Source organism: Neoarius graeffei, chromosome 5, assembly GCF_027579695.1.
Source record: "Neoarius graeffei isolate fNeoGra1 chromosome 5, fNeoGra1.pri, whole genome shotgun sequence".
Taxonomy (NCBI): domain Eukaryota; kingdom Metazoa; phylum Chordata; class Actinopteri; order Siluriformes; family Ariidae; genus Neoarius; species Neoarius graeffei.
Window position 1 is genome coordinate 46040842 of NC_083573.1, and position 27500 is coordinate 46068341.

General features: G+C 41.8%; 1 protein-coding gene across 5 annotated transcripts in view; it reads right to left on the minus strand.

Moving 5' to 3' along the window:
* The window catches only part of creb5b (cAMP responsive element binding protein 5b), a 118788-nt gene that overhangs the window by 6088 nt on the left and 85200 nt on the right, over positions 1-27500 (minus strand). For all 5 annotated transcript variants that reach the window (XM_060921800.1, XM_060921802.1, XM_060921801.1 and 2 more), the window contains 3 exons: positions 8275-8589; positions 5106-5333; positions 2719-2827 (listed from right to left, as the gene is read on the minus strand). In XM_060921800.1, coding sequence (XP_060777783.1) covers positions 2719-2827; positions 5106-5333; positions 8275-8589 — 652 coding nt within the window. The remainder of the gene's footprint in view (positions 1-2718; positions 2828-5105; positions 5334-8274; positions 8590-27500) is intronic.

Below are 27500 nucleotides of genomic sequence, written 5' to 3' on the forward strand. Positions count from 1 at the left end.
CTTAAAGATGACAAAGTAATGACATGGCCCCCTTCCTCACCTGACTTAAACCCTATTGAGTACTTGTGGCCCCTTCTTAAGCATGAGATTTACAGCGAGGGAAGACAATACACCACTCTGAATAGCATTTGGGAGGCCATGGTTGCTCCTGCACAAAAAGTTGATCGTCAACAAATCAAAAAACTAACAGACTGGATGGAAGGCTCATGGCAGTTATTGAAAAGAAGGGTGGCTATATTGGTCACTGAATATTTTTGAAATGCCAGAAGTGTTTATTTGTTAATTCTGAGTTGTTTATTTGTTACACTGAAAATTAAAATAAACAAGTGAGATGGGAAACTTTAAGCTTTTCATTTAGTTGCATAATAATTCTGCACACTAAATGTTGCCTAATAATTCTGCACACTTATATATTCCCCTGAGAAGGCCTAAACTCCCCTTTCCTTTGTTAATCATTCTGGTTTTAGGTTTATTAACAATTTGGATTGACTGAGAGCACTGTATTTGTTCAACGATAAAATTAATCATCAGGAATACAACTTGCCTAATAATTGTGCACACAGTGTAGTGGTACAGATCATATTTAATTATAAAAAATCCTTCCCATTTAGACCATGCCTGCTCTGGGTTTAAATCCAAATATGGAAACAGATAGGAATATTTGGAGCACTAAGCAGATACAGATACACATAAATGTCATTACGTTAAACCCCTAATTTGTAACATCCAGTGTCTGTAGATCCATGTTACTGGTGTGGATAAGTCTGTGCTTCTGTAACCTGGGCAAATTTGATTGGATGTGCCTGTGCTGTTTCAACTAGGGCTGCGTACCTAAACGTAACATCAGGTACAGGTACAGGTACCGGTACAGAGGTTTAGGTACAGGTCCGGACCTGTACCTGTGCCTGAACAATTTGACAAATTCTTCTGAACTTCTTCAATAATGACAGAAACATTAATAAACTGTTGACAACTTGTCAGTATCTTTATTCAAAGAAAACCGAACATAACTAGGTTTCCTATCTCACTTCTCAGTCACTCTATAGTTAACTTGGGACAAAAAGTCATAAGTTGTCTCACAGCGAGAAGTGACTACACTAGAGTACTACAGACTACGCGCAGTCCGCGGCCTTTAACTTACGTGGCAAAATTACACAAAGCAACAAAGGCCGCCAATGCCAGCAAAGGAAAAATGGCTGACCTGCTTTTGAGTCTTTTTGACCAATCAGAACGCTGGATCAGCCAAGCTCTCGCAATGTCTCGTGAGACTGTGGTGAGAGGATCTCAACTCAAAGATGGCTCTGATTTCAAGTTTCAGCGCAGCATTTTATGTCTTTTCCAGTGCTAACTTTTCGTCTTTGTGTTAGGATTTACGCATCTTCAGTCACAAAATAAGCAGATACTTGGTGTAAATTTATATCGGTACAGTACCGGTACTTCATGATCCGGTATTTTGGGCCTGTACCGAATCGATTTTCACGGTACAGTACTGGTACACAGTACCGGTACGCAGCCCTAGTTTCAACACGTGTATATCATACAGGATTGATATTAGCTTGATGCCCAGAATATAGTGTAGTGTTAACCTCCTAGGGCTTAGCGGTCACATGCGTGGACAGCACTTTATGGAAATTCGGAACAAGAATCCACATATGTGGACATACTTTTTCTCTAAAAGTACATCTTATCAAAAGATGATGCTTAGTTTTTATTCTAATCAGGTTCTAATAAGCCCAAATAGCAAAGAGAAATAAAAAATGCATGTAAAAAAACAGCTTGGGCCTTAGGAGGTTAAAAGTGTAAATGAACAAACGAGAATTTAGTGTATGTTTTCAGTATGAAACGGTAAGAACGTATCAAAATGATATATCAGTGATTCTTCAAACACATACATGTCAACCCCTACGGATTTCCCGTATTCCCTACGGATTTTGGCATTTTAAAAATGGTATGGGCGTAGTGGTATTCAACTACGGATTTTTCTACATTTTCACCTTAAAATTATTTTGATTTATTGCCATCAAAAAAATCGTCATGAAATACGAAAATGCATGGGAGCCGCCATTTTCTACATTTAGAATTACTCAACCGGTACTTCCGCTAGTACCAACAAGCCATTCTGAATGTCTGAGCATGCGCAATTGTGATTTTCCTGCACACCGAGCGGGAAATAACAGCACATGTAGCGTAACAATAGACAGGTCAAGAGATCGAGATGTCGGCACCACCGAAGAAAAAACTCAAAACTTCTAAAACTGGAGGTCGCTTTCTTCCCGAATGGACAGAAACATTCAATGGAATGATTATCGCTTCCAAAATGGGTGCTGAGTATGTCAACTGCACAATTTGTTGTAGAGACGTGAAAGTGTTTGCCTCTGGAATTTACGACGTGAGGGAACACATGAAATCTCAAATGCATGTGAAGAATGCAAACCAGAAAAAGAGACAGCTGTCAATTAATTTCTTCACGCAAAAGCCAACAAAGGTTGTATCTGACATTAGGTATTAGGTAAGATCTGATACATTTTTATTATGCATGAAATATTACTATGGATTTGGTATGGAAATTATGGATTTCTTTACCAGGGAGTACAGGTGAGAGCCGTGAGGGGTTGACATGTATGCAAACAGATAGAGAGAGAGAGAGTACTAAAAAGAGAATTGGTGCTATGCATGTTGCAGTAGTGCCACCACTGGCCAGATGTGTGTAACACTCACTGAGGTAACCCTGTGACTCCTTTTGCATGGCGGTGATGGGACAGTCTTTGTGTGTCAGTAGGAGCTGCTTGAGCTGAGTCACCTCATTCTTCAGCATGCTCACCTCATTCTGCCAACAACAAACAATATTAAATGCCACTTCGATATATATATATATATATATATATATATATATATATATATATATATATATATATTTATTTATTTATTTATTTATTTATTTTTTTCCAGGTGAGAAATAATTTGGCGGTATGTTAGGAACAGGTTTGTGACAACATACCGCATTAATCTGAGATTATATACTTATATGCGATATATTAAAATGTGTCCTGTACGTATCCTTAAGTATCCATCATCAGGCTTGTCTACATTCAATATAGCACACTGCTTCGATATCCAAGAAAGATCAGGTTATTCTGTCACATCACTTCAGCTGTAGAGAGATGAATTCAAGAAATGTTTTATAATTAATGTCTTACCTGGAGGTATCAATCTGTTGTAATGCCTAACCACGATCATCATTATCAACAAATTTAAAAATCAACTTGAATGTGTGGTTAACAGACTTCACAGCAGACACTCGCTCATCTGTGGTTACGAGTCTCATTACAAACGAGCATATGGCTGTGGCTGGTCTTATTAAATAAAGAATTTGAATATCCTGATCGTTTAATGAGGAGATGGAAGCCAAAACAAGTCTGGGCAATGCACTTATTTGGAGAATGCCAGAGAGATAAAAGAGAACAAACTACTTAAATATGTCTTTTATTGTCTGTTGGCTAATAGAAATCAGAACAGTGGTGTGAGAAGCAAGTGAGCAGGGAGGGAAAAGGTAAATCAGTTACACTTATGTCTTTCGGTGTTAATCTTTCCTACATGTTAATCTAATGGAGGTGATTGCAGTGTGAGTCACTGTGATAAAGAAGAGGTTTCGAAATTGATGAATGTTTTGGATTGGAGCTGAGACCATATGCAGAGACTATCTAAAAAAATTCATCTGAAATTTGTTGGTCAGATATAGCTATCGTGCAGTGGCGAACCGTTACTATTAGAGCTGGAACTTCAGATCAGCCAAAACTTAGCCAGACACACCAAAAAAAAAAAAAGCAACAGGGCAAAGGAATTTACAAGGGATTAGCGGCAGGCTGCCAGGTTGCTCCGTTGTGTGTAGTTGTTGATGTTGATTTTAAAAGTAACTGAGTAAATTACATCGGGAAATGAAGACTTAAGTATGAGTGAAAAATACTGTGGTGCGCGTGCGTGGAAGAATAGTCTGGAGACAGAAATCTTAGTTTCTCGGTCGTTAGCCTGTGCTACTTGCTCTCGATAGCACTGGCTTGACCGCTTTATTAGCATTCGCTAACACTACTGATGAACGCTACATCGGCTGGAAGGTGACTGCACTGCTGCGCTGATGGCGCTGACTCGCTGTTAAGCTAGTGTTGGCTTTCGAGAAGGCCTACACTCAAAAAAACCAACATGGGTGTCTGTTACATGAACCTAAGTCTAACATGTCACGGTTGACATTTAGGTCACTCAACAAAACTGTTTCTGGCTAAGTTAACGCATTTTACTTGGGTGGAAATACTTTCCATAATTTTATTACGTTCACTGAGCGAGTTATTTTTTTGAGTGTAGGGCGATTAATTTTTGGTCCCTCGCACTATAAATCAAAATCTGATTGGTTAATTCATCTGTCACTTCCTACATAAACATACACTGCCATGGCCTTCTGTCTCGGCAATGAAGTCCTAGCCAATGAGTGAGCAGCTCTAAACTCTTCTCAGCCTAGAGACAACAAACAAACAAAAAAAATCAAATTCGATAACTCTATTTTAATGTTTTCAGGACAGTAACCCTTTCATTTCTGAAGCAAATTTGATAGAAAATGAGGCCAAATTAGAATTAGAAGCGAATAATTATAATGAAATTATGAAAGAATGAAAGCAATTAAAGAATGAAAGAAATTAAATACAACATTTGAAATGCTGATATGTTTGGGCCTTCTTTGAACGCCTAGAAGGCCCTGACGGTTCCTCTCTGCTATCGTGCAAATGTCCTAACTTATGTCCAATATGTCTTCAAGTTCTGTGGTTCTCAGTTTTACTGCTCCACAAACCCCACTCCCAGCAGCAACTGGACCTCTTTTAGTTTCATCTAGTTAGCTTGTGCCCTTTCCTCTTTCACACATAGGCCTGTCTGAGCTCCATCTGCTCTCTGGCTACAGCGGCATCAGCTGTCATTCTAGCCATGTTTATGGGCCACTCTACCGGACCTAATATACTGTGAAATATGAGGACTTGCTGCAATACATTTAGCAGAATCAGCTCTGAAATGGTTTCCATCAGACAAGGTTGCGTGTGAGAGAACTGGGACACAGCCCATACCTGGAGTTGCATGTTAGTCTGGGTGAGCTCCTCAGCTTTCTTCTCCAGAGACATCACCCACACTTTCCTCTTCTGCCTGCAGCGTGTAGCAGCTGCCCGGTTCCTCTCTAGAAACTTTCGCCGGCGCTCATCAGGGTCCTCATCAACCACACGCCTGCGCCGACCCCCACTGGGTGGTCCAGACTGTAGCGTCTGCGTGGGCTGCATTTGCTGTGCGGCCGGGGATAACTGTAAAAAAGAAGAAGAAGAAAAAAGGAAAACGTAAGACCTTCTGTCAGAAAACAAATACCATAAAGTCAGCCATCCATCATCACTACTGCATGTCTTTCTATAAGACTTCTAGGCAGCTAGCCAATCACCTGTCTAAAATCTCCCCTGCAGTTTGGGAGGTTCCTTTAAAACAACATATGTTCTGTGCACGTGCCTGCTTGGACCTATGATGGCTGTGGCCATGTGAGAAGCACACTGATTTACAGGCTACTCCACTCACTCACTCATAAGGCTACTCCGCCCGCAAAAAATTGTGCCATGGTCCAGTTTTCCACCGCCCAGGCCCATTCAGGCTAACACTTTTAGATGTCCAGTGAAACAGGTCTGCTAGCAGCTTAGCATGCCCACAAAAAAGCTCTTTGACATGGACTTGGCAGTGGCTGGTACTTGCAGCAGTCAGATCACTGCAGGTTGCATTGGGATGTTGGAAAATGCAGCAGCTTTGATGAATGGTGTGGATACACGCCATCTTGTTTGGCTTAATAATACACTGGAGGCAGAATTTCCGAAACACAGAAAGAAAGCTTGAGCTGGAAAATTCCACAAAGAGATGGGCAGTGAAGTCACAAACCTGAAATTCTTTCATTTCTCATCCCATTATACTTCCTTTTACAACTTTCTTGTGATATATTAGTGATCCCACAATAAAATTTTATGCTCTATCTTCTTTCTTTTTAAGAGAAGAATATATTTTTCTTTCTTTTGTCTCCTGGCTGTTTTATTAGAACGACACAAATCTGCAGTTTTAGTTGAAGCTCTGACTAAAAAATTCTCAATAAGTTTCTGATCATACTGCAAACTAGGGTGATATCTGAGAGAGGCAGTTCTGATACTGTACAGTATGGCCATTCGAAACAGCACAAGTCCACATCATGGAAATAAAAAGAGATTTGTGGGTTAAGTATCCTGTGCACGGTTATTCCTCTGTTAATACAACCATTCAACAAACTGCAGATTAACTACTTTCAGCTCAACCTAATTCACATTCTTCCTCCAGACATTCAAGTCATTGTTCCATATAGCCACATTTATCCAAATATGACATAAAAATTAATTTTAGGCTTTGTCACATTACCTTCATCTTAGTTTCACTCCAATTCATTCTCAAATATATTCAATCTATGTATCTCTATAAACATTCGTTATTAATCTGTTGTTGTTAATATTATTATTATGAAGAAAGCCTGTCATGCTCCTACTTCAAGACTGACATAAAAAAGCCAGACTGAAGATTGCAGGACAAAGACCTAGCTTTTTAGAGGCGTGTCCTCTGGTCAGATGAACAAAAATTGGCCTGTTGGGCCGTAATGATCAGCGGTAACTATGGAAGAAAAGGTCGAGTCTTTTAATCTGAAGAACATCATCCTCCCCAACTGTGAAGCATAGGAGTGGTAGCATTATGTTGTGAGGTTTTTTTTTCTCCTGGAAAAGTGTCTGGTACACATCAGAAAATAGATGGCATCTTGAAGAAGGAGGATTATCTAGAAATACTGATGTAACACCTCAAAACATGAGCCAGAAAGTTAAAACTTGGTCACAACTAGGTATTCAAGTTCAGCAATTAAAAGGCAACACCGCCAAATGCTAATAAATTGTAAGCATTTGACTTACTGAAAATCTGATATTGTAAATAAAAGCTAAACTCAGTGTGTCTCTTTGCTATTATTTTAAAATCGCCTCCAATGGAAATAAATTATATTCCGTAATTACCTTAACGCAGGAAGTGTACGGTAACATAAAATGTTGTGACAGGTCCTTTTATAGTAAATAAAGGCAGTGTGATCTTTTCAGACATACAGTTTAAAAATGACTGACGTGACAGATTTGTACAGGATTAAAATCCCAGAGATAAGCCAGTAATAATTGCATTACCCCACCTACATACATTAAAGTGCATATCACGGGTAAATTCAGGAGCAAGATCAATGTAATTCTCCTATTTTATATTAAACTTTGGTCAAATATCTGTCACATTTTGCATTTTGTGCATTTTTTTTAACCTTGCGCAATACCAGAAAAATTCAGTTGAAATCAAGCCATTTGAGGCGAATTGGTCCGCCTCTGAAAAAACTTGGCATTTGGATTTCCTGGCAAACATTGATTTTCGTGACGTCACGTGCGGGACGCCTCCCTCTGAATCCTACGTCAGCGCTGGTTTGTTTATGAGAAAACGACCGTATTATTTACATTCCCAGTGTTGTCTCCGTCGTCTTCACTACTTGAATCATCATCAAATCCAAACAGATGAAGCCCCAATTCTGACATCTCATTATATTCTTCATCTAAAGGTGAAGTAACACTGCGCTCAGGTGACAATTCCATATTTAAATCCAAAATCGCTAGCTGCTAAACTTGGTCTACACAGGCTGTGCACTGAAACCGTGCAAGCTCTCGCAGCCTGCTGGCGCTTCCGCAGGTGACGTCACGAATCTGGCTCCAGACTCCCTTGGGATTTTTCCAGACGCGTTTTGTTATTTTATTTTTTTCTGCTGTAGACAGACGGCCTTGCGCAAAATTACCCTTCTGGATGAGTGTGTAAAGGGACATACTTTCATATAAAAAAAAAAACGAAATTGGTCCAGGATATGCACTTTAAACTAATCCATCCTAAATAAGGCTATTTATTGCTAAGTAATAAACAGGATATGAGGGCTAAAGTAGTTCAGTTTAACTCAATATAAATCATGTTAGCTCAAATCATAGGTCATGTGAAATCAACATTGTTAATACTGAAACAAGATATACTCACTAGAAGTCAGTGAATTCGCTGCTACCTACACGCCTCAACCGAGACACTCGCAAACACTCAGTTAATCCCAACCAAACTATGTCTGAGACCCGTATTTTAATAAAACACTACCTGAGGCTCCTGACATTGATGGCGATTATGTTGAAGTACCTGGGGGGCAGCGGAGTGCATTGGTGCGTGAGGAGACGTCTGGTGCCCGTGTGCAGGGTGTAGGTGGCCTGGGTGAGAGTTATGGTGCCCGTGACCCTGCGGGTGGTGGTGGCCTGTCTGGGTGTGGCTATGGTGGTGGGCGTGGTGTGGGTAACCATGGGGCGGGGCCTGCATGTGTTGGTGAGGGTGAGAATGCAGATGGTGATGGCTGCTCTGCTCTTGCCGCGACGACATCATATCCATCATGTGACCCATCGTATTCATGTTGCCATTGGAGATTGGCCCCGGATGGTGAGTCAGCGCAGCTTTCAGTCTCTTTACAGAAGAAACAGGGGAAAAGACGCATTAGATTCATTTGGTAATGTGTCGTGCTGCCTGCTCTTTACACAGATATAATATGAAGAAAAATTAAAAGTATCCTTGGTCAGAACACTGAATGGCTGCACCTGAGGAGTAACACATAAGCCTTTTTTTTTTTAATGACGTATGACCAAAACAGCTTACACAGCTGTCACGGGGTGCAACCATGATTCATAACAGGCAAGTAAATAGAACTTGTCTTTCCTTTGACATAAAACTCACAAGCAAATATGGATGTAATTCTTCATTTGAGTCCATTGTTAAGATTTACACTCTGAGCCATACTTAAACACACGCTCTAGACTGCAGTTTAGACTGCTTCCTAGATGCGCATAAACACACTCTTCCATTCTCTGCTGTCACTCTCAGCCTTCATGTCTTCTTATGTATTGTACCAATGACAGGCCCATACGGCCTATCCACTATACAACTTCCCCTTCTGTCTCCTTTTCTGCTTCAGCAGTGTGGTAGACTTAAATGCTTTGCATAGACCTACTCGGAAAACTTTTAGGCCTTGAAACACTCAGTCAAAGTGCCTGTGTTTAGTGTGTGTTTACCTGCCTGCGTTCTCTCTCCGTGAGCTGTTTTTCTGGGCAGCTCTTTAACCACCCAGGCTATTAACAAACCCACAAACCCAGTCATAAGCTGCCAAACTGTGGCCACTAGTGTGATCTGCCTGACAGCAAACGAAGGCAAGTTTTTAAAAAAAAAGTGCATCTATGTCTGGACGCATTCATTTAGCTTTTTAGATTTGCACTGGAAAGTAAGTGTATTTTTAGAGTGTGTTGAGTCTACAGCATGTACAGTATTTCCATTTGAGTCGCACAGGTGGAGTCATTTTAAAAGGAAACAGACTTAAAGACCAATGAAAAACAAAAGCAATAGAGAACTAGGAATGTAAGCGAAACAGGAACATGACAATGAGCCAACTTTTATATTTGGGAAAGACTGTAGAGCATGCTGGTAATAAAGTATGTATAATAATAGTACTGTAGTATAGAAACTCGCTGTCACTCCAGATGCTGTCAGTCAGAGCCAGTGGCTGGAGCGTTCACTCCTCTTGCCAAGAAGCATGGCCAGCTGGCCAGCATCAGCGCACGGCATCATTCATCCAACCTCTCCTCCTCTTTTCCCCTCTGTTTTTCTCAACCTCCTACCTCAATCCCCCCCTCACTCCCGCTCTCTCCCACTGTCACCCCCCCTTCACTATTACAGGGTTGACAGACTTTCTCAGATGACACCCAATGGTAGCAGTTTTACCCATAAAGCACCATAGCACAGCTTAAAATTAAAAAGCATTACCCCACTCATGAAAATATGAATCAACAGTCGTAAATCCAAGTTTATACTCACTTTAGGGTTTTTAAACAAATCATGGTTGCTATTTACCAAAATAAACCCAGATCAATTTGATAATTTTCACTGAAGTTGACTGCTCCTGTACCAGCCAAAGAGAGCCACCCAGTCCCTTGGAGCTATTTCCATTCCCATGCATCTTTCTGTGGCCAGCCACATCACTGGTTCCACATGTACCTCTGCCAACTGCACACCCACCTACCCACCCATGTTTTACAGCAGTTTCTGAACATGCTTAATGACGAATTCACCAATACTGCAACCAAACTTAGTGTTCACCATTACCACTACCAATAAAGCCATATACTACACTTACAACCCTGATTCCTAAAAAGTTGGGACAAAGTACAAATTGTAAATAAAAACGGAATGCAATGATGTGGAAGTTTCAAAATTCCATATTTTATTCAGGATAGAACATAGATGACATATCAAATGTTTAAACTGAGAAAATGTATCATTTAAAGAGAAAAATTACGTGATTTTAAATTTCATGACAACAACACATCTCAAAAAAGTTGGGACAAGGCCATGTTTACCACTGTGAGACATCCCCTTTTCTCTTTACAACAGTCTGTAAACGTCTGGGGACTGAGGAGACAAGTTGCTCAAGTTTAGGGATAGGAATGTTAACCCATTCTTGTCTAATGTAGGATTCTAGTTGCTCAACTGTCTTAGGTCTTTTTTTGTCGTATCTTCCATTTTATGATACGCCAAATGTTTTCTATGGGTGAAAGATCTGGACTGCAGGCTGGCCAGTTCAGTACCCGGACCCTTCTTCTATGCAGCCATGATGCTGTAATTGATGCAGTATGTGGTTTGGCATTGTCATGTTGGAAAATGCAAGGTCTTCCCTGAAAGAGCCGTTGTCTGGATGGGAGCATATGTTGCTCTAGAACCTGGATATACCTTTCAGCATTGATGGTGTCTTTCCAGATGTGTAAGCTGCCCATGCCACACGCACTAATGCAACCCCATACCATCAGAGATGCAGGCTTCTGAACTGAGCGCTGATAACAACTCGGGTCGTCCTTCTCCTCTTTAGTCCGAATGACACGGCGTCCCTGATTTCCATAAAGAACTTCAAATTTTGATTCGTCTGACCACAGAACAGTTTTCCACTTTGCCACAGTCCATTTTAAATGAGTCTTGGCCCAGAGAAGACGTCTGCGCTTCTGGATCATGTTTAGATACGGCTTCTTCTTTGAACTATAGAGTTTTAGCTGGCAACGGCGGATGGCACGGTGAATTGTGCTCACAGATAATGTTCTCTGGAAATATTCCTGAGCCCATTTTGTGATTTCCAATACAGAAGCATGCCTGTATGTGATGCAGTGCCGTCTAAGGGCCCGAAGATCACGGGCACCCAGTATGGTTTTCCGGCCTTGACCCTTACGCACAGAGATTCTTCCAGATTCTCTGAATCTTTTGATGATATTATACACTGTAGATGATGATATGTTCAAACTCTTTGCAATTTTACACTGTCGAACTCCTTTCTGATATTGCTCCACTATTTGTCGGCGCAGAATTAGGGGGATTGGTGATCCTCTTCCCATCTTTACTTCTGAGAGCCGCTGCCACTCCAAGATGCTCTTTTTATACCCAGTCATGTTAATGACCAATTGCCAATTGACCTAATGAGTTGCAATTTGGTCCTCCAGCTGTTCCTTTTTTGTACCTTTAACTTTTCCAGCCTCTTATTGCCCCTGTCCCAACTTTTTTTGAGATGTGTTGCTGTCATGAAATTTCAAATGAGCCAATATTTGGCATGAAATTTCAAAATGTCTCACTTTCGACATTTGATATGTTGTCTATGTTCTATTGTGAATACAATATCAGTTTTTGAGATTTGTAAATTACTGCATTCCGTTTTTATTTACAATTTGTACTTTGTCCCAACTTTTTTGGAATCGGGGTTGTACAACAAAAACATCAACGAACCTACAACCGTGTTTACTAGAACACTTTTACAGCCCACATCTGCCAAACACTGTACACCTTACACTACCCACTAACTTAAACACTGCAACCTACTGTACACAGTCCACCAACTACTCCTGCATTCCTTAACTGCTCCTAAAGCTCATTCTTAGCATCAATCACAAACTACCACCAGCAACCGAGGATGGCAGGATACTTTCTATCCACTGACTGAGGAACTAAACTAATGAGACCGTAAGGAAAACTAGCATAACATTCTCAACAGACATTACAGATAAGCACAGGTCTTTACCACAGTTCAACTTTTGTTCTATTTTGCTGCTCTGACACACATCCAGCCTTATTGTGTACGCTGGTTTATTTGGTCACCAAAGAGACAAGTATGAGATTTTGATTGAACAGTGACTGAATTAACTTCCCTTTGTTTGTCATGTGCCTGGTTTCATAGATCTGTTTACATCTGAGTCAAATATCCTGGAGATGTTTGTTCTCAGTGAGTCTAAGATTTTGAGCTGTTATAAACAGAACTCATGCTTGGAGTTTCTGTATGGTCAGCATTTGAACATTTGTATTAAATAAAAGGAGAATCATTTTTCGAAACATATCCATTTTAGCATGATCTTTGAAATGCATACAGACGTTCCGCAATAATTAAAATAAACCAGGTGACAACAAAATTCCTGAATCCAGCCAACAACACTGTATCCACTATGTTCAGTGGTTCAATGTCACCAGCCAGGCCAAATATTTCATCATCTTATTTAATGTATGTTGATATGCAAGCCACTAAATCCAGCCCCGATGGCTATAAGAAAAAAAGTGTCAGAACCACCAACACTAAGGCACCATCATTCACCCATTCATCCACCAGACATATTGGGGTTAAAGGGCACGGAAACATATCTGACTGAGTGGACCACCCATCAATCAGGGGAAGGCTAATAACAATTGGGGCAATGCAGCTGTGCACCTATCTCTATCTTTCCCAGCCACCCTGTAGGGTTCCTGCAGTTCCCACGCAGTGAAATGCCACTGTCTGGGGCCCGGCAGGGTTGACAAGCATCAGGCTAGCATCAGCAGAAGTGTCACTTATTCTCATCTTGGCTGCGAGCCAGTGGAGGAAGGAAGACAAGCAAGGAAGAGATGGAGGAAGAGAGGGGGAGTAGTGGAGATTTATCATTTTCTCCACAGAAGAGCTATCTCGCCATCACTTCTGGGTCAAAGGGAAAATGGGTGTTATCAGTATGCTAATGCAATTGCCATTCACTCTAGTTCTATGCAGGCTTCCCCAGAGCATTGTATAAGCGTGTATGCTACAATAGAGGGAGCCAGGCAGTGCTCAGGAGCACACACTGAACAGATATGTACAGTTGCGGTCAGAAGTTTACATACAGTGACATGAATGCCATCCTGGATATGAATGTCATGGCAATATTTGGGCTTTCAGTCATTTCTTTGAACTGTTCTTTTTCTGTGGCAGAATGATTGTACAGCATACATCTTTAATAAAAAAAAAAACACCGGAATTTGGTGCACAAGTTTTAATTTTCTTTGGGTTTTCTGAAATCAGCACAGGGTCAAAAATATACATACAGCGCATCTAATATTTGGATAAAATGTTTCTTCGCAAGATTCGCCTTGACCAAACATTTTTGTTTACCATGAACAAGCTTCTGGCAGAATTCTGGTTGGATATTTCACGACTCTTCATGATAGAATTGGTAGAATTCAATTAAATTTGTTTTTTTTCTTGGCGTGGACTCGACTTATAAACACGGTCCATATATTTTCAATAGGGTTGAAGTCAGGGCTTGTTTTAAACTTAATATTAGCCTGCTTTATCCTCTACAACCAGCTCTGATGTGTGTTTGGGTTCATTGTCCTGTTGTAACTCCCAAGTCCCAAGTCATGTTCAAGTTTCTGAAGGTTTATGCTGAAGAATTCTGAGGTAGTCCTCCTTCTTCATTATTCCATTCACTTTGCGCAATGAACCAGTTCCACTGGCAGCAAAACAGCTCCAGAGCATGATGATCCTACCACCACCACCAGCTGGTACAGTGTCTCTCTGTACATGGTGGTCATTGTGGCCAAACAACTCAATCTTTGTCTCATCTGACCATACAGCTATCCTCCAGAAGGCTTTTTCTTTGTCCGTGTGGTCAGCTCCAAACTTTAGCTAAGCTTGAAGGTGTCAATTTTGGAGCAGGGGGTTATTTCTTGGATAGCAGCCTCTTAGTCCATGGTGATCTGAACTGTAGACAGTGATCCATCAGCTTCCAGTTCATGGCAGGGCTGTGCCATGGTGGTTCCCAGGTTGTTCCTGACCATCCAAACCAATTTCCTTTCAGCTGAGGGTGACAGTTTAGGTTTTCTTGAAGCAAAGTGGCTTGGCAAAATGACTACACCTCACAATAACTCGGATACAATTGTCTGAGCTGATCTTGGAATTTGCAGTTGTTTAGAAATGGCTCCAGGAGACGTTCCAGAGTTGTGTACATCTGCAATCCTCTTTCTCAGATCTGCACTGAGCTCCTTGAACTTTCCCATTTTACTGTGTGCTGGTCAATCCAACGAGTGCTGTAAGCAAACCCTTTTTATGAAGGCACAGAGAAGCTACCAGCTGTCGTCAATCATGATCACTAACAGGAAGTTAAGAGACCTCGGCCTTAGCAAGATAAAATACATTTTGGAAGTTTCAGTACCTCTGAATTAATAATCTAAATGGGTGTATGTAAATGTTTACCCTGTATGTGTGATTTTGACCCTGTGTTGATTTCAGAAAACCCAAAGAAAATTAAAACTTGTGCACCAAAGTCGTGTTTTTTTAATTAAAGATGTATGCTGTACAATCATTCTGCCACAGAAAAAGAACAGTTCAAAGAAATTACTGAAAGCCCAAATATTGCCATGACATTCATATCCAAGATGACATTCGTATGCAAACTTCTGACCACAACTGTACGGTACATGCCATAATAAAGTCAGTTATGCCACATGTAACACACATGTGAATTACATACACAATTATCCTAAAGCACACATTTTCACACAAAGTAAAAGCCCAAGTGTAAGAGTTCTCAGTCAAATACCTAAAACATGTTGCTCTGGCCATTGCACTGACTGAACCCTCTCATTCACACGCACTTCCAGCTAAATTCACAAACATCAATCCATACACGCAGCAAGAAATCGCCAACGTTTCTTTAAGAAATCAAAAACAGCCAACATTCCCATAAAAATTTGATTTAAAAAAAAAATGGGGGAAAGTTTCTCACCAAAGAATAAACTCAGGCCAAAAGAAGATACAGAAGAAGTTTCTTTTCCAAGTCTCTCTGGTAATACTGAACTTCCCCGGACAACGTCTAATATATCCGGTGCACATTACGTCCATACAAATCCTCTATGACGTTAGCCAAGAGCATAGCTCAGCATGGCTAGAGTGTGTGCAAAAGCCTCATCAGGCGTGATGATGAGGTGTAAACAGACATTAGAAGAGCACAGACTGACTGTACTGCTCACACAGACCTGAACCAGCAGCTGGATGAGCCTCTAATGACAGTCCAGCCTTTCCCTGTCATGGCAGAGCCACAGCTAAACACTCATTATTCTGCTACAGGTGGAGACCTGTGGGGACACGGGTGAATTGCTTGCCCTTCTTTCTTCTTACCCCCGTCTCCCTCACCTTAAGTTGTGATGTAGATTACATCTTTTAGACTCACAGGGATTTAGATAGTGCACAGTTACTGTACTTAAATATGCTTTGGGAGTATAAATGCCCTTTTCAATTTCAACTTTTACTGTACTACTACCACCACTATACTTGAAGACATGGTTTGCATTTGACTATTTTTAGTTTCCCCAGACACATTCACTATTTTGTGCATATTAAATCTTTCATGCTGCTCATTCTCACTTTGAATGAAAAACTATTCTAAATTTTACCCATTATTTTTCAGTTATCTAATCACCAAATTGGTCCTAATGATTCATCTTGCCAAGCCACTCTCAAAGACCTGACTCATGGGAGTGGAGAAGCAAAGAACCATCCGTAATATCATAGTAAAATATCCATCCATTATCTATACCACTTATCCGTTTGGGTTGTGGGGGAAGCCGGAGCCAATCCAAGCTGTCTTCGGGCAAGAGGTGGGATAAACCCTTAATCTATTGCAGGGCTAACACACAGAGACAAGCAACCATTCACACCGACCTAATCTGCACGTCTTCAGACCATGGAACAAAACCCACGCAGGCACAGGGAGAACTTGCAAACTCCACACAGAAAGGCCCCAGTCAGCTACAAGGTTCGAACCTGGAACCTTCTTGCTGTGAGATGACAGTGCTAACCACTGCACCACCGTGTCGTCCTATCACTGTAATAGGAAGCAGATGTTGATGGTTGTGGCAGGATGTGTTAAAAGCACTATGAGTATTTTTCAGTCTGTCAATTTCTGAAATAAGTTTTACACTAAATTCCAAGGCGGCATGGTGATGTAGTGGTTAGTGCTGTCGCCTCACAGCAAGAAGGTCTGGGTTCGAGCCCCGTGGCCGGCGAGGGCCTTTCTGTGTGGAGTTTGCATGTTCTCCCCGTGCCCACGTGGGTTCCCTCCGGGTGCTCCGGTTTCCCCCACAGTCCAAAGACATGCAGGTTAGGTTAACTGGTGACTCTAAATTGACCGTAGGTGTGAATGTGAGTGTGAATGGTTGTCTGTGTCTATGTGTCAGCCCTGTGATGACCTGGCGACTTGTCCAGGGTGTACCCCGCCTTTCGCCCGTAGTCAGCTGGGATAGGCTCCAGCTTGCCTGCGACCCTGTAGAACAGGATAAAGCGGCTACAGATAATGAGATGAGAGAGACTAAATTCCAACACTTAACCTTTAGGCAGCTTAGTTTGCCAAAGACATAAAGTCAAATTTGTGTTAAATAGTTGTGATAGATACCGTTATAAATTCAAGTGGAGTGAATAAAGTGTGCTAAAGAAATGTAACGGTTTGATCTGTTGTGATCAGCAGGAATCAGGACAACAAATTTGTGCAAACACACATTTTGCTTTAAATATTTTACTAAATCAAGAGATGCTAGTGGGCTAGCAGTCTCCCCACTGACGTGCAGGCTCAATTATAGTGGCATGGAGCCCCATAGGCATAGAGTGTGGATACATAAAGAAACCCATCAAGTTGTTTTCTGATGGTTTTGGTCCTGTGTGTGCCTACCACCACAGGAAACCCAACAACTAGTGAAGTGAGTAGTGAAGTGTGAAGTAGAGTAGTATTCAGGACAGTATAGTAATGAGTAACTTGTCGCTGTTGTCGCCCAACATTTTGTACAACATAAAGTGCACCTGACACCAAAAAACATGTTAATTTGTTAATTTCCGCCATATTGAGTTGAATAAAATGACAGATTTACTTCACACATCGCGCGGCAGAATAAGAAACATCGTTTTGAATGGCCCGCCACACAGATAAATCGATATCACGGCGAGCCAACCCACGGCCGAGGAAGAAGGCGGATATGATGTCACATGCAGAACCGCTGACAGACATTTTCTCAGCTTCTCGTTGTTCACCAGTGCTTTTGCAAGTGAATATTTTTGCGTCTGACTTGTGGATTTTGGTGAATATGCCTGCTCGTTGTGTGGCTGGGTTTTGCTCCAACACCAGGGAAGCCGGGTATAGTCTGTATACCTTTCCCAAGGATCCCATCAGACGCAAAGAGTGGGCAAAACAAGTGCGCTGGACACGGGACAGGTGGATTCCCAATGACAGGTGGGCCTCTGACAGACTTGTGACACTTGTTTGATTAGCTGTTGATTGATGATTTTTCAGTGTAGATCTCCATCTTGTAATGAGATATTTACTACTAAATAATAGCAGTAGGTGAATTTGTTCATGATTCAAAGTTCTGCCACAGTTCCGCTGCAATACCGTGTTGGCTGGACCTTATAGGCCTAACATGCAATTGAATTTCATCAGTTCATAGAAGTTTTTATTCTTATCAAATAAAAATGTGAGAAAACAGCCCAAATCTAAAAGACCATGAACTTTCAAGAGAGCATATTTTTTGAAAGGAAATCAGTGCAGTAATATTGTCAATGATTGTCAATTTTATATGATAGAAGTATTTTATCCTGTTATCATTTACCACCTAAGATACATATTCATAATAACACAATAGTTCGCAAATTACTGAATCTTCAAATCTTCAATCTTCAAATTTGACGTGAATCGAAGGGTTTGTATGCAAACCTAAGGCGATTTTTGGTAATTATATCAATGAAAACCAATCCAATGCATACAAATAGGATGTTGTCGTATAAGATATGGGCAATCTTACTACTTGCATGGATATTTCACAGTATTGTCTCTTGAGAGAAATCTTGAGAGAATTCAACATACTAACTCTGTTTAACAGGAAGTGATTAACACAAACAAGTGAAATGACCTAATCATTATCACGTTGCCATTGATGGCAGGATGTGTAAGGTAAACAAATCCCGCTCAGGCGGCAGCCGGGATGTGTACCTCACCAATCCCACTGTCAATGGCAACCAGGAAATTGTTGCAGAATAATACAGAATAATACTGACTTGCTACTTGTGTTACAAATTTATTATTATTATAATAAATGTTCAATCACTCAGTCATAAACTCTGTACTACACAGTACATCTATATCCTAGGTAAGTTTTTAGATGCTTGGTTACAGTAATAGGAGAGAGGCCTGGATTTATGCACCAGTCCACGTCAAGACCCAGTGTGTGTGTGTGTGTGTGTGTGTGTGTGTGTGTATGTGGGGTGGCATAGACCGGGCAAGGGGTCATTCCCTGCCTAATCGCCTTCCTCCTCCCCCCCCGCGCTTTCCTCCCTCATCCTTCATGCCCCCCCCCGAGGACTAGCTCTATTATTATTATATTACCATTCAGTGCTTTGGAGCCTCCCAATGTCAACTGGGATCACGACGTCCTCTGCATTGGTCCAGTCATCGTCGTCTGTGTCCGAGTCAGAAATCTCGCCTTCTGCAGGCAAATTGTCCAGATATGGCTCAAAACGATAAGGAAAAATGCCACCCACTGCTTCGTCTTCATGTAATCCGACATGTCCAGTGTCAACCTCAAAAAGGGCCTCAGTTTCTGAAGACTGATCAGAAAATCGTTCTGTTTCGTCGGCCATAGCTGCATAGAAGGCCGAGCAGTCGTTCTGCATGTGACGTCACGGCAAATATGGCGTCCACTGACAGCGGCTTGGTGCTTGGCCAGATTGACGCAACTGCGCACAAAGAGTTTCGTTCTGTTGGTGGTTAGTTCTATCATGAAAGTGATCAGTGGTGTTTGTAGTTTTATTACAGAAACCTATTTCAGAACATAATTTTGCTGTCAGGTGCACTTAAGGAAACCGTATAGTAACTATAATGATAAAGAAATAAAGCAAAAGAAGCTGGCTATGATATAAGAAGATTCTACAACCCAGAAACAGATGGGAGCTCCGCTTTCAGGCAGTACCTAAATCTATAATTATACCATGGTAATGACAAGAATATATATCTTGATAGGTAAAGAATCCAGTGTCCGTCCTAATGCAGACCATAATAGAGTAATGAAACTTGCAAATGGATTTAGAAGAGCAGACAATGAAAAGCCTACAGTAAGCTGTGATTTATTTTCTAAATAATATATGCTCTCACTGGCATACCAAATGGATTAGGCTGCTTATGCAGCATCTTGAAATCTTGATTTTCTTTCAAAGCCTCCCGAGGACATGCGTTTTTGATGGTTTAAGTTACAACTTGTGTCTAAATTGCACTATATCATCCTTCACCTCTGACACCGCATTTTTTTCTAGGTTGTCTCTCTTACAGGTACATAATGACACTTTAATGGTATTTATTGTCACTTCTACTGTGACACTAGATGTTGAGTGATATTGCACAGTGCTTTGGGGTACATCCTGCTAACAGATTCAGGTTCCATGGTGGAGGGATGACTTCATATCCATAAAGAGTGTAGGAGAGAGAGAGAGAGAGAGAGAGAGAGAGAGAGAGAGAGAGAGAACCCCACCCACTGCTTCAGGAATAAATCAGACTGAATGAGATCAGAGGGAGCCCTTAGGTAGAAGTAGAGTAGTGAAATGTGTGTGTGTGTGTGTGTGTGTGTGTGTGTGTGTGTGTGTGTGTGTGTGTGTGTGTGTGTGTGTGTGTGTGTAGTCGGTGAATATCTGCCAGGATCACAGCTCTTACTGCTATCAGTAAGCACCTGTTACTTTCTATGGATCTCTCCTTCATCTTTCCTCTTTTCTTCAGTTCTCTATTTAAAAATCAAGCCCCATGTCTCTGGACAGCATATGAACATCAGTATAAGTTCACTATTTGACATAATAACTAATATATGCTTGTGTTACATTTAAACTGATCTTCTTTTGCTGTCAAAAGACAGTTAATAAGCACTACAGAGGCCACAGTCCTAATGCTCGAAGCACAGCTATATAACCATTCCAGACCTTAGGAGAGCAGACCAGGCTTTATGTATGCATTACTGCTTATTGCGTAAATCTGAGCCCCGAATTTCCTGGCACCATTTCCTTTTCTCTTTGGTCTCTTGGGTATTAGACACCCATCTGGTTCCTCATCACCCCCAAACCTCTATAACAGACACAAGGGGAATCTCTTTCCAACCCTCTCAGTCCCAGCTGTGGTGAACTCAAGTACGCATGCCCAAGCTCTCCACCACACTCCCATTAGCTCATTTTATGAGACCTCCCCCCTAAACACCACCCCACTTAGCCAAGCTCTGCCAGCAGCTGTGAGCTGGAACCTACTTAACTGATTTCTTATGGGAAGGCTTTTATGGAGGGAGAGGCACAAAATCTGTGGTTACTACAGCCTTACTGACATGACTATGTGTGCCATGTGCAATTATTGGAACCGATTTGATTTGTTTTGTTTCAATGCATCAGCCCGAGTGAAAATGGCCAGAGGTTGGATTAATTAAATGCTTCAAAGTGAGCATGCTGACCTAGGATAATTTCCTCCATGACACCATAATTGTTTTCATTTGGACCTGATAGACAAAGCTTGATCCTCCATGATAATGTTTACTCTGAATCATTGCATAAAAAGAACCCCAGAACATGAACAAAATACCACAAATTAGTAGATACTCAGTGATGGATGGTCATGATATTATATGGGAGGCTAAAATCTAATATTAATAGCTTGACAATAAAGCTATTTAATAGCTGCTCACTTCTCGGGGTACTATATGCGTGTGCGCTCATTGCTCACTTGTGTGTGCATGTGTGTGCTGACTGCTTCAGATGGGTTAAATGCAGAGGAAACATTTCACAATGCTTGAGTGTACGTGTGATAAATAAAGGCTTCTTTTTCTTCTGTTTAACTGAGCAATGTATTATATCGCTACGTCTCATTAATGGCATAATAAGCTAGCTAAAGGGCAAACTATTACACGCATGCTTAAAGGCAGATAAGCAGCTGTATACTTGGTTACTAATTTTTTTTCAAGTGTTTCACATTTGTAATGCTCTACTGGGTTCATGTTGTGCTTCCTCTTAATACCAAACATGCAGCAAAGTTGGAAACCTTTTGTTCAAACAAGCAAACAAAAAACTAAATGGTCCTGTCATCGATCTTTTCATAAAACATGTATTTTTACTGACAGTGCATGCTTAGTCTGTGTATTTTTTTGTTTCTCCTCCAAAGACATTTTGGGTGTATGGGAAATTGAATGATAGAGTAAAGAATCCACCTTGTTTCTGTTCATCATACCCGCCAATGCCTTATCAATCGCTGCTAATGACATTTAATGGATGTCATTACATGGCGTGTAATGGGCTGAAAAATACAGAGTCCCTGAAGGGACATGTGTAAAAAAAAAAGTTACTGGTGTGCATGAGAAACTACTTGAGAGAAGACTGAACTCCATATACATGACGAAGTGTTTCTGACATGAGAACGGCCACACAGCAGGATATATTCGAGAACACGAAATGCACCAGATATCTCGTGAGAATGCAACATGTACAAGAAGATATTATACAACCCTGTTTCCATAAAGTTGGCATGCTGTCTAAACTGTAAATAAAAACAGAATGTGGTGATTTACAAGTCATGGAAACCCTATATTTTGTTTAAAATAGTACAAAGACAACATATCAAATGTTGAAACTGAGAAATTTTAATGTTTTTTAAAAAATATATGAACATGAATTTAGTGCCAGCAACATGTTTCAAAAAAGTTGGGACGGGGCAACAAAAGTCTGGAAAAGTTGTGTAATGTTAAAATAACCCTAATTAGATAATCGGCAGCAGGTCAGTAATATGATTGGGTATAAAAAGAGCATCCCAGAGAGGCGGAGTCTCTCAGAAGTAAAGATGGGGAGGGGTTCACCGCTCTGTGAAAGACTGCGTGGGCAAACAGTGCAACAATTTAAGAATAACGTTCCTCAATGTATAAAACTGCAAAGAATTTGAGGATCACATCATCTATGGTACATAATATCATTAAAAGATTCAGAGAATCTGGAGAAATCTCTGTATCAAAGGGACAAGGCTGGAAAAATGCATTTTAAAAACATTAGAAATGGACATGATTCTGGAGTGGAAATCGTTGCATGTGCTCAGGAACACTTCTGAAACCCATCATCTGTGAACACAGTTTTTGACTGCATCCACAAATGCAAGTTAAAATTCACTATGCAAGAAGAAACCATATAAAAAAGAAGAAACAATATGAACAATATCCAGAAACACCGCCACCTTCTCTGGGCCCGAGCTCATTTATGATGGACTGAGGCGAAGTGGAAATCTGTCCTATGGTCTGACGAATCAAAATTTGAAATTCTTTTTAGAAATCATGGACACCATATCCTCTGGACTAAAGAGGAGAGGGACCATCCGGCTTGTTATCAGCACACAGTTCAAAAGCCAGCATCTGTGAGCATGCATTAGTGCACATGACATGGGTAGCTTACACATCTGGGAAGGCATCATTAATGCTGAATGATATAGACAGGTTTCAGAGCAATATGCTGCCATCCAGACGACGTCATTTTCAGAGAAGGCCTTCCTTCTTTCAGCATGACAATGCCACACTGCATTCTGCACATGTTTCAACTGCATGGCTCCGTAGTAAAAGAGTCCAGGCGCTAAACTGGCCTGCCTGCAGGCCAGACCTGTCTCCCATTGAAAACATTTGGTGCATTATGAAGCGCAAAACATGGCAACAGAGATCCCGAACTGTTAAGCAAATAAAATTGTATATCAGGCAAGAATGGGACAACATTTCCCTTTCAAAACTACAGCAATAGGTCTCCTCAGTTTCCAACATTTACAGAGTGTTGTTAAAGGTCCCCTTGCATCGTTTTTTCATTAATTGTGCGGTGGTCTCTAGTATGAATGAATGCCCTGTGAGCCGGTTTTGGTGAAAAAAATGCTGTGATTCTCCTGTTTCAGGCTGTTCTAGTTTGGTGGAGGAGTGGGTGGCGGTTGAACCACAGGATTTCAGCTCTTACTCATTAATATTCATGACATGTAAACGTGTTACCTCTGCTTGGCTAACAGCACTGTGACGCTACCTCCAGTGGGTCAGAACAAGCGGATGTGGGTGTCTTTGTAAAAACTGTTTCGATTGGCTATTATGGTCTCGACATCGATGTTTTGACCAATAACAATGTAGATGTGGCAGCGGGGCATGGCCGAGCGTCGGTCTGTGAATGGAGGGCGGAGTCAGGGAAGGTAAGTGGCAGAATCACTGCACCTGACGGGAATTAACGTGTGTTTGTGTGTCTTCCCCAGTGACCGTGCCCTATAAGCGGAGAGGGAGAGCAGAGGAAGGGAGCTCTCTCCCCAACCAGAATGCTTGTGTGTGTGTGTGTGACTGGGAGGGAGTCATTCATTCATTCATTTATTTATTTATTTAATTGAATACTCCCTGCGGCAGCGGCTCTCATCAAGGCACGAGGCACGGAGCGGAGCTCGCCTCAGGGTGTGTGGGGGGAATAACATCCCCTGGCTGGGAGCTGACGGGCCCTGGCAGCGCTGGTTTGTTCGGGAGAGGGCAGGGGTCGCTGGCTGCCAAGTCTGGGGAGGCTGGGACCTAGGGTTAGGGTTAGGTGAATTACGTCCCGAGGTGCGGAGCTAGCCCACCCAGGGAGCACTCTTTTGTTCGGGAGAGGGCAGAGGCTGCTGGCTACCAAGTCTGGGGAGGCTGGGACCTCCCCTGCCCGAGTTATGAGCGTGCAAAGTCGGGCTGGAGCCGCCGTTGAAATGAAACTGATGCGGAGCACCGCGCCTCGCCTTGGGGCAAATTACGTCTCTCTCCTCGCGCTTTCTTCCCGTGGGCGGTCGCAAGCCAAGGTGGGCGAGGCCATGAATACTAATTTTCGAAGTGACATCACTTCGTATGGCTTTTTCTGATCCGCTCGTTTTTCCGACTATTTTCTTTCATAAGCTAATACAGGGAATGGGAGTAGAATTACATTTTCACATGCAGCATGCATATGCAACTCGGAGTGAACTATGGTATTTCAAAAAGAGCCAGTATTAAACGTTTTTGGTGGAAGGGCACCTTTAAAAGTAGAGTTGATGCAACACAGTGGTAAATGTGCCCCTGTTTCAAAAATGTTTTGAAACGTGTTGCTGACATCAAATTCAAAATGAGCATATATTTTCCAAGCAACAATACAATTTCTCAGTTTTAACATTTGATATATTGTCTTTGTACTATTTTCAATGAAATATAAGTTTTCCATGATTTGCAAATCTTTGCATTGTTTTTACTTACAGTTTACACAGCTTTACAACAGATTAACAACTAACATACACATTCTCGTGCACACCAGACACTTTCTCATACAAATTAGATATTTTCTATTTTTTTTTTTACACATGAATATACATTCTTTGCAGAAAATAAATCAACTCCAGCTTGCTTGTTCATAACATTATATGTACTTTTCTTAGCACCATTGGTGGTCCAGATTTATCCATCTTAAGACATTTGTTAACAGCAAATAATCTGATATGGATGTCGGACGCCAACAATGAAACATTATACTGATGTCTTTGCATCTTTTAAAGACACAGAGGCTTAGGTCTGCTGGCCAATTTATACCAGCTGCCCCTGTAGACACTAATTACTGTCAAAAGACAAATTGGAAAACAGACTGAAAGTCCTTTTTACTGATCCAACTCTACTCAATACCATATTGAATGTTTGCTTTCACTTGTGAAACTATGCATGCATTTAGTAAAAGTGCTCTTATTCACTATAAGCAGAATTGATAATGTTATCAATGGAAGCCATACAAAATCTTTTTCTCTCTCAAACTGCTTGTGCCTCAAGGTGGCAGGCTGGGTAATGCAAGAGAGGCCTAATCAGGCTCAGTTAACAAAACGCATAAACACACAGACCTCCTGGTTTAACTGTGGCTGTGCAGCTGTAATCATGGCTGCTCTTACTATGGACACAAACATCCATCACTTTACACTGTAGATAGTGCAGTGCATGATATTAGAGAAGTTCAAGGCTTCACAGTTCATCCATATCACTTACAAGTGAGGGCTTAAAAGAAACTCTTCGTTGACTATCACGTGGATCACGTTACTGTAAAAAACAAAGCTGATTGTATTTTAAGCTGCCAGCTTTGCTATGACAGGTCAGTGAAAAATGCCTGACATCAAAGACTAAGTAAAAGTGTAATGGTGTAGATCGTCTCTTACTGCGGAGGTCACATTTGGTATTGATCTCAACAGTGACCGAGTTCGGCTTCACTCTGTGTGAGCAATCTGGTCCTGGAATCAGGTCATAAACGCCTAGATAATTAAGTGAACTAAGGAAAAACACATAGCACGGTGTTCCCCAGATTGGCAACCACCTGACCTATATTTTGTGTTCACTGAGCCATCTCAAAAGTGCCACCCATGAAATAAGATCATTAAGTAAACAATGGGCGGCACGGTGGTGTAGTGGTTAGCGCCGTCGCCTCACAGCAAGAAGGTCCGGGTTCGAGCCCCGTGGCCGGCGAGGGCCTTTCTGTGTGGAGTTTGCATGTTCTCCCCGTGTCCGCGTGGGTTTCCTCTGGGTGCTCCGGTTTCCCCCACAGTCCAAAGACATGCAGGTTAGGTTAACTGGCGACTCTAAATTGACCGTAGGTGTGAATGTGAGTGTGAATGGTTGTCTGTGTCTATGTGTCAGCCCTGTGATGACCTGACGACTTGCCCAGGGTGTACCCCGTAGTCAGCCGGGATAGGCTCCAGCTTGCCTGCGACCCTGTAGAACAGGATAAAGCGGCTAGAGATAATGAGATGAGATGAGAAGTAAACAATGAGAACAACTAAAATACAATATACGTACTGTATAATGCACATACATGGGTTGCATCTGAGTCTGCATCACCGAGTGTGCTTAACCAAGTTAGATTCCATGGTGGCTGACTACAGTACATTGACAAGCTGTGAAGCGTGGATGCCCATGCAGCTGAAACAGTGTTATTGCAGCTAAAACAACAAGCTGCTACACTAAAACAAACATGTGGTAGTCTCTCAATCCTCTGTCCACTCAGTAAATAAACTTACAGCCAGCTGCAAAACCAGGAACCCAAGGTAGGAGCCCTCTCTTGTCTTGTCATCCTAAAAAAGAGCTACGAATGCGCTAAGTGCTGTGAATCCTCTGGGATTCTCACAGATTTCATTTTGAAACTTATTGCACGACAGATTACTCTGCATTTCATAAAGAAACGTTATTTTTACTATCAAAGTCCCTCTCACGCCAGAATCTGGTCTTCCCAGGCAGTCTCCTGTCCCAGTGCTAACCAGTTCTTTGATGTGTATGGGTACAGCGATGATCTCTGTTTCAATAGCCCTTGGCCTCTCGTCTATACAGCTAGGGTTACAGTGGGGGGCTAGTCCTCTGGTAACCGCGAGAGTTTGACTTCCCCACTTGCATCTGTACTGCAGCATGCCTTGCCAGATGGTCGTAGGTACCATTTTTATGATGGTCTTTGGTATGACCTGACCGCGAGTAGAACTCGTGAACTCCCAATCAAGAGACGGACATGCTAACCACTAGGCCAACTCACGGTTATTTTTACTATAGTAACTAGCAATTCGGGCCGGCACGGTGGTGTAGTGGTTAGTGCTGTCGCCTCACAGCAAGAAGGTCCGGGTTCGAGCCCCGTGGCCAACGAGGGCCTTTCTGTGCAGAGTTTGCATGTTGTCCGCATGGGTTCCCTCCGGGTGCTCCGGTTTCCCCCACAGTCCAAAGACATACAGGTTAGGTTAACTGGTGACTCTAAATTGACTGTAGGTGTGAATGTGAGTGTGAATGGTTGTCTGTGTCTATGTGTCAGCCCTGTGATGACCTGGCGACTTGTCCAGGGTGTACCCCGCCTTTCGCCCGTAGTCAGCTGGGATAGGCTCCAGCTTGCCTGCGACCCTGTAGAAGGATAAAGCAGCTAGAGATAATGAGATGAGATAAACTCATAATTCATTGATAGGGACTTACACCAATCAGCCATAACATTAAAACCACCTGCCATTTTGGAGATGCTCAGA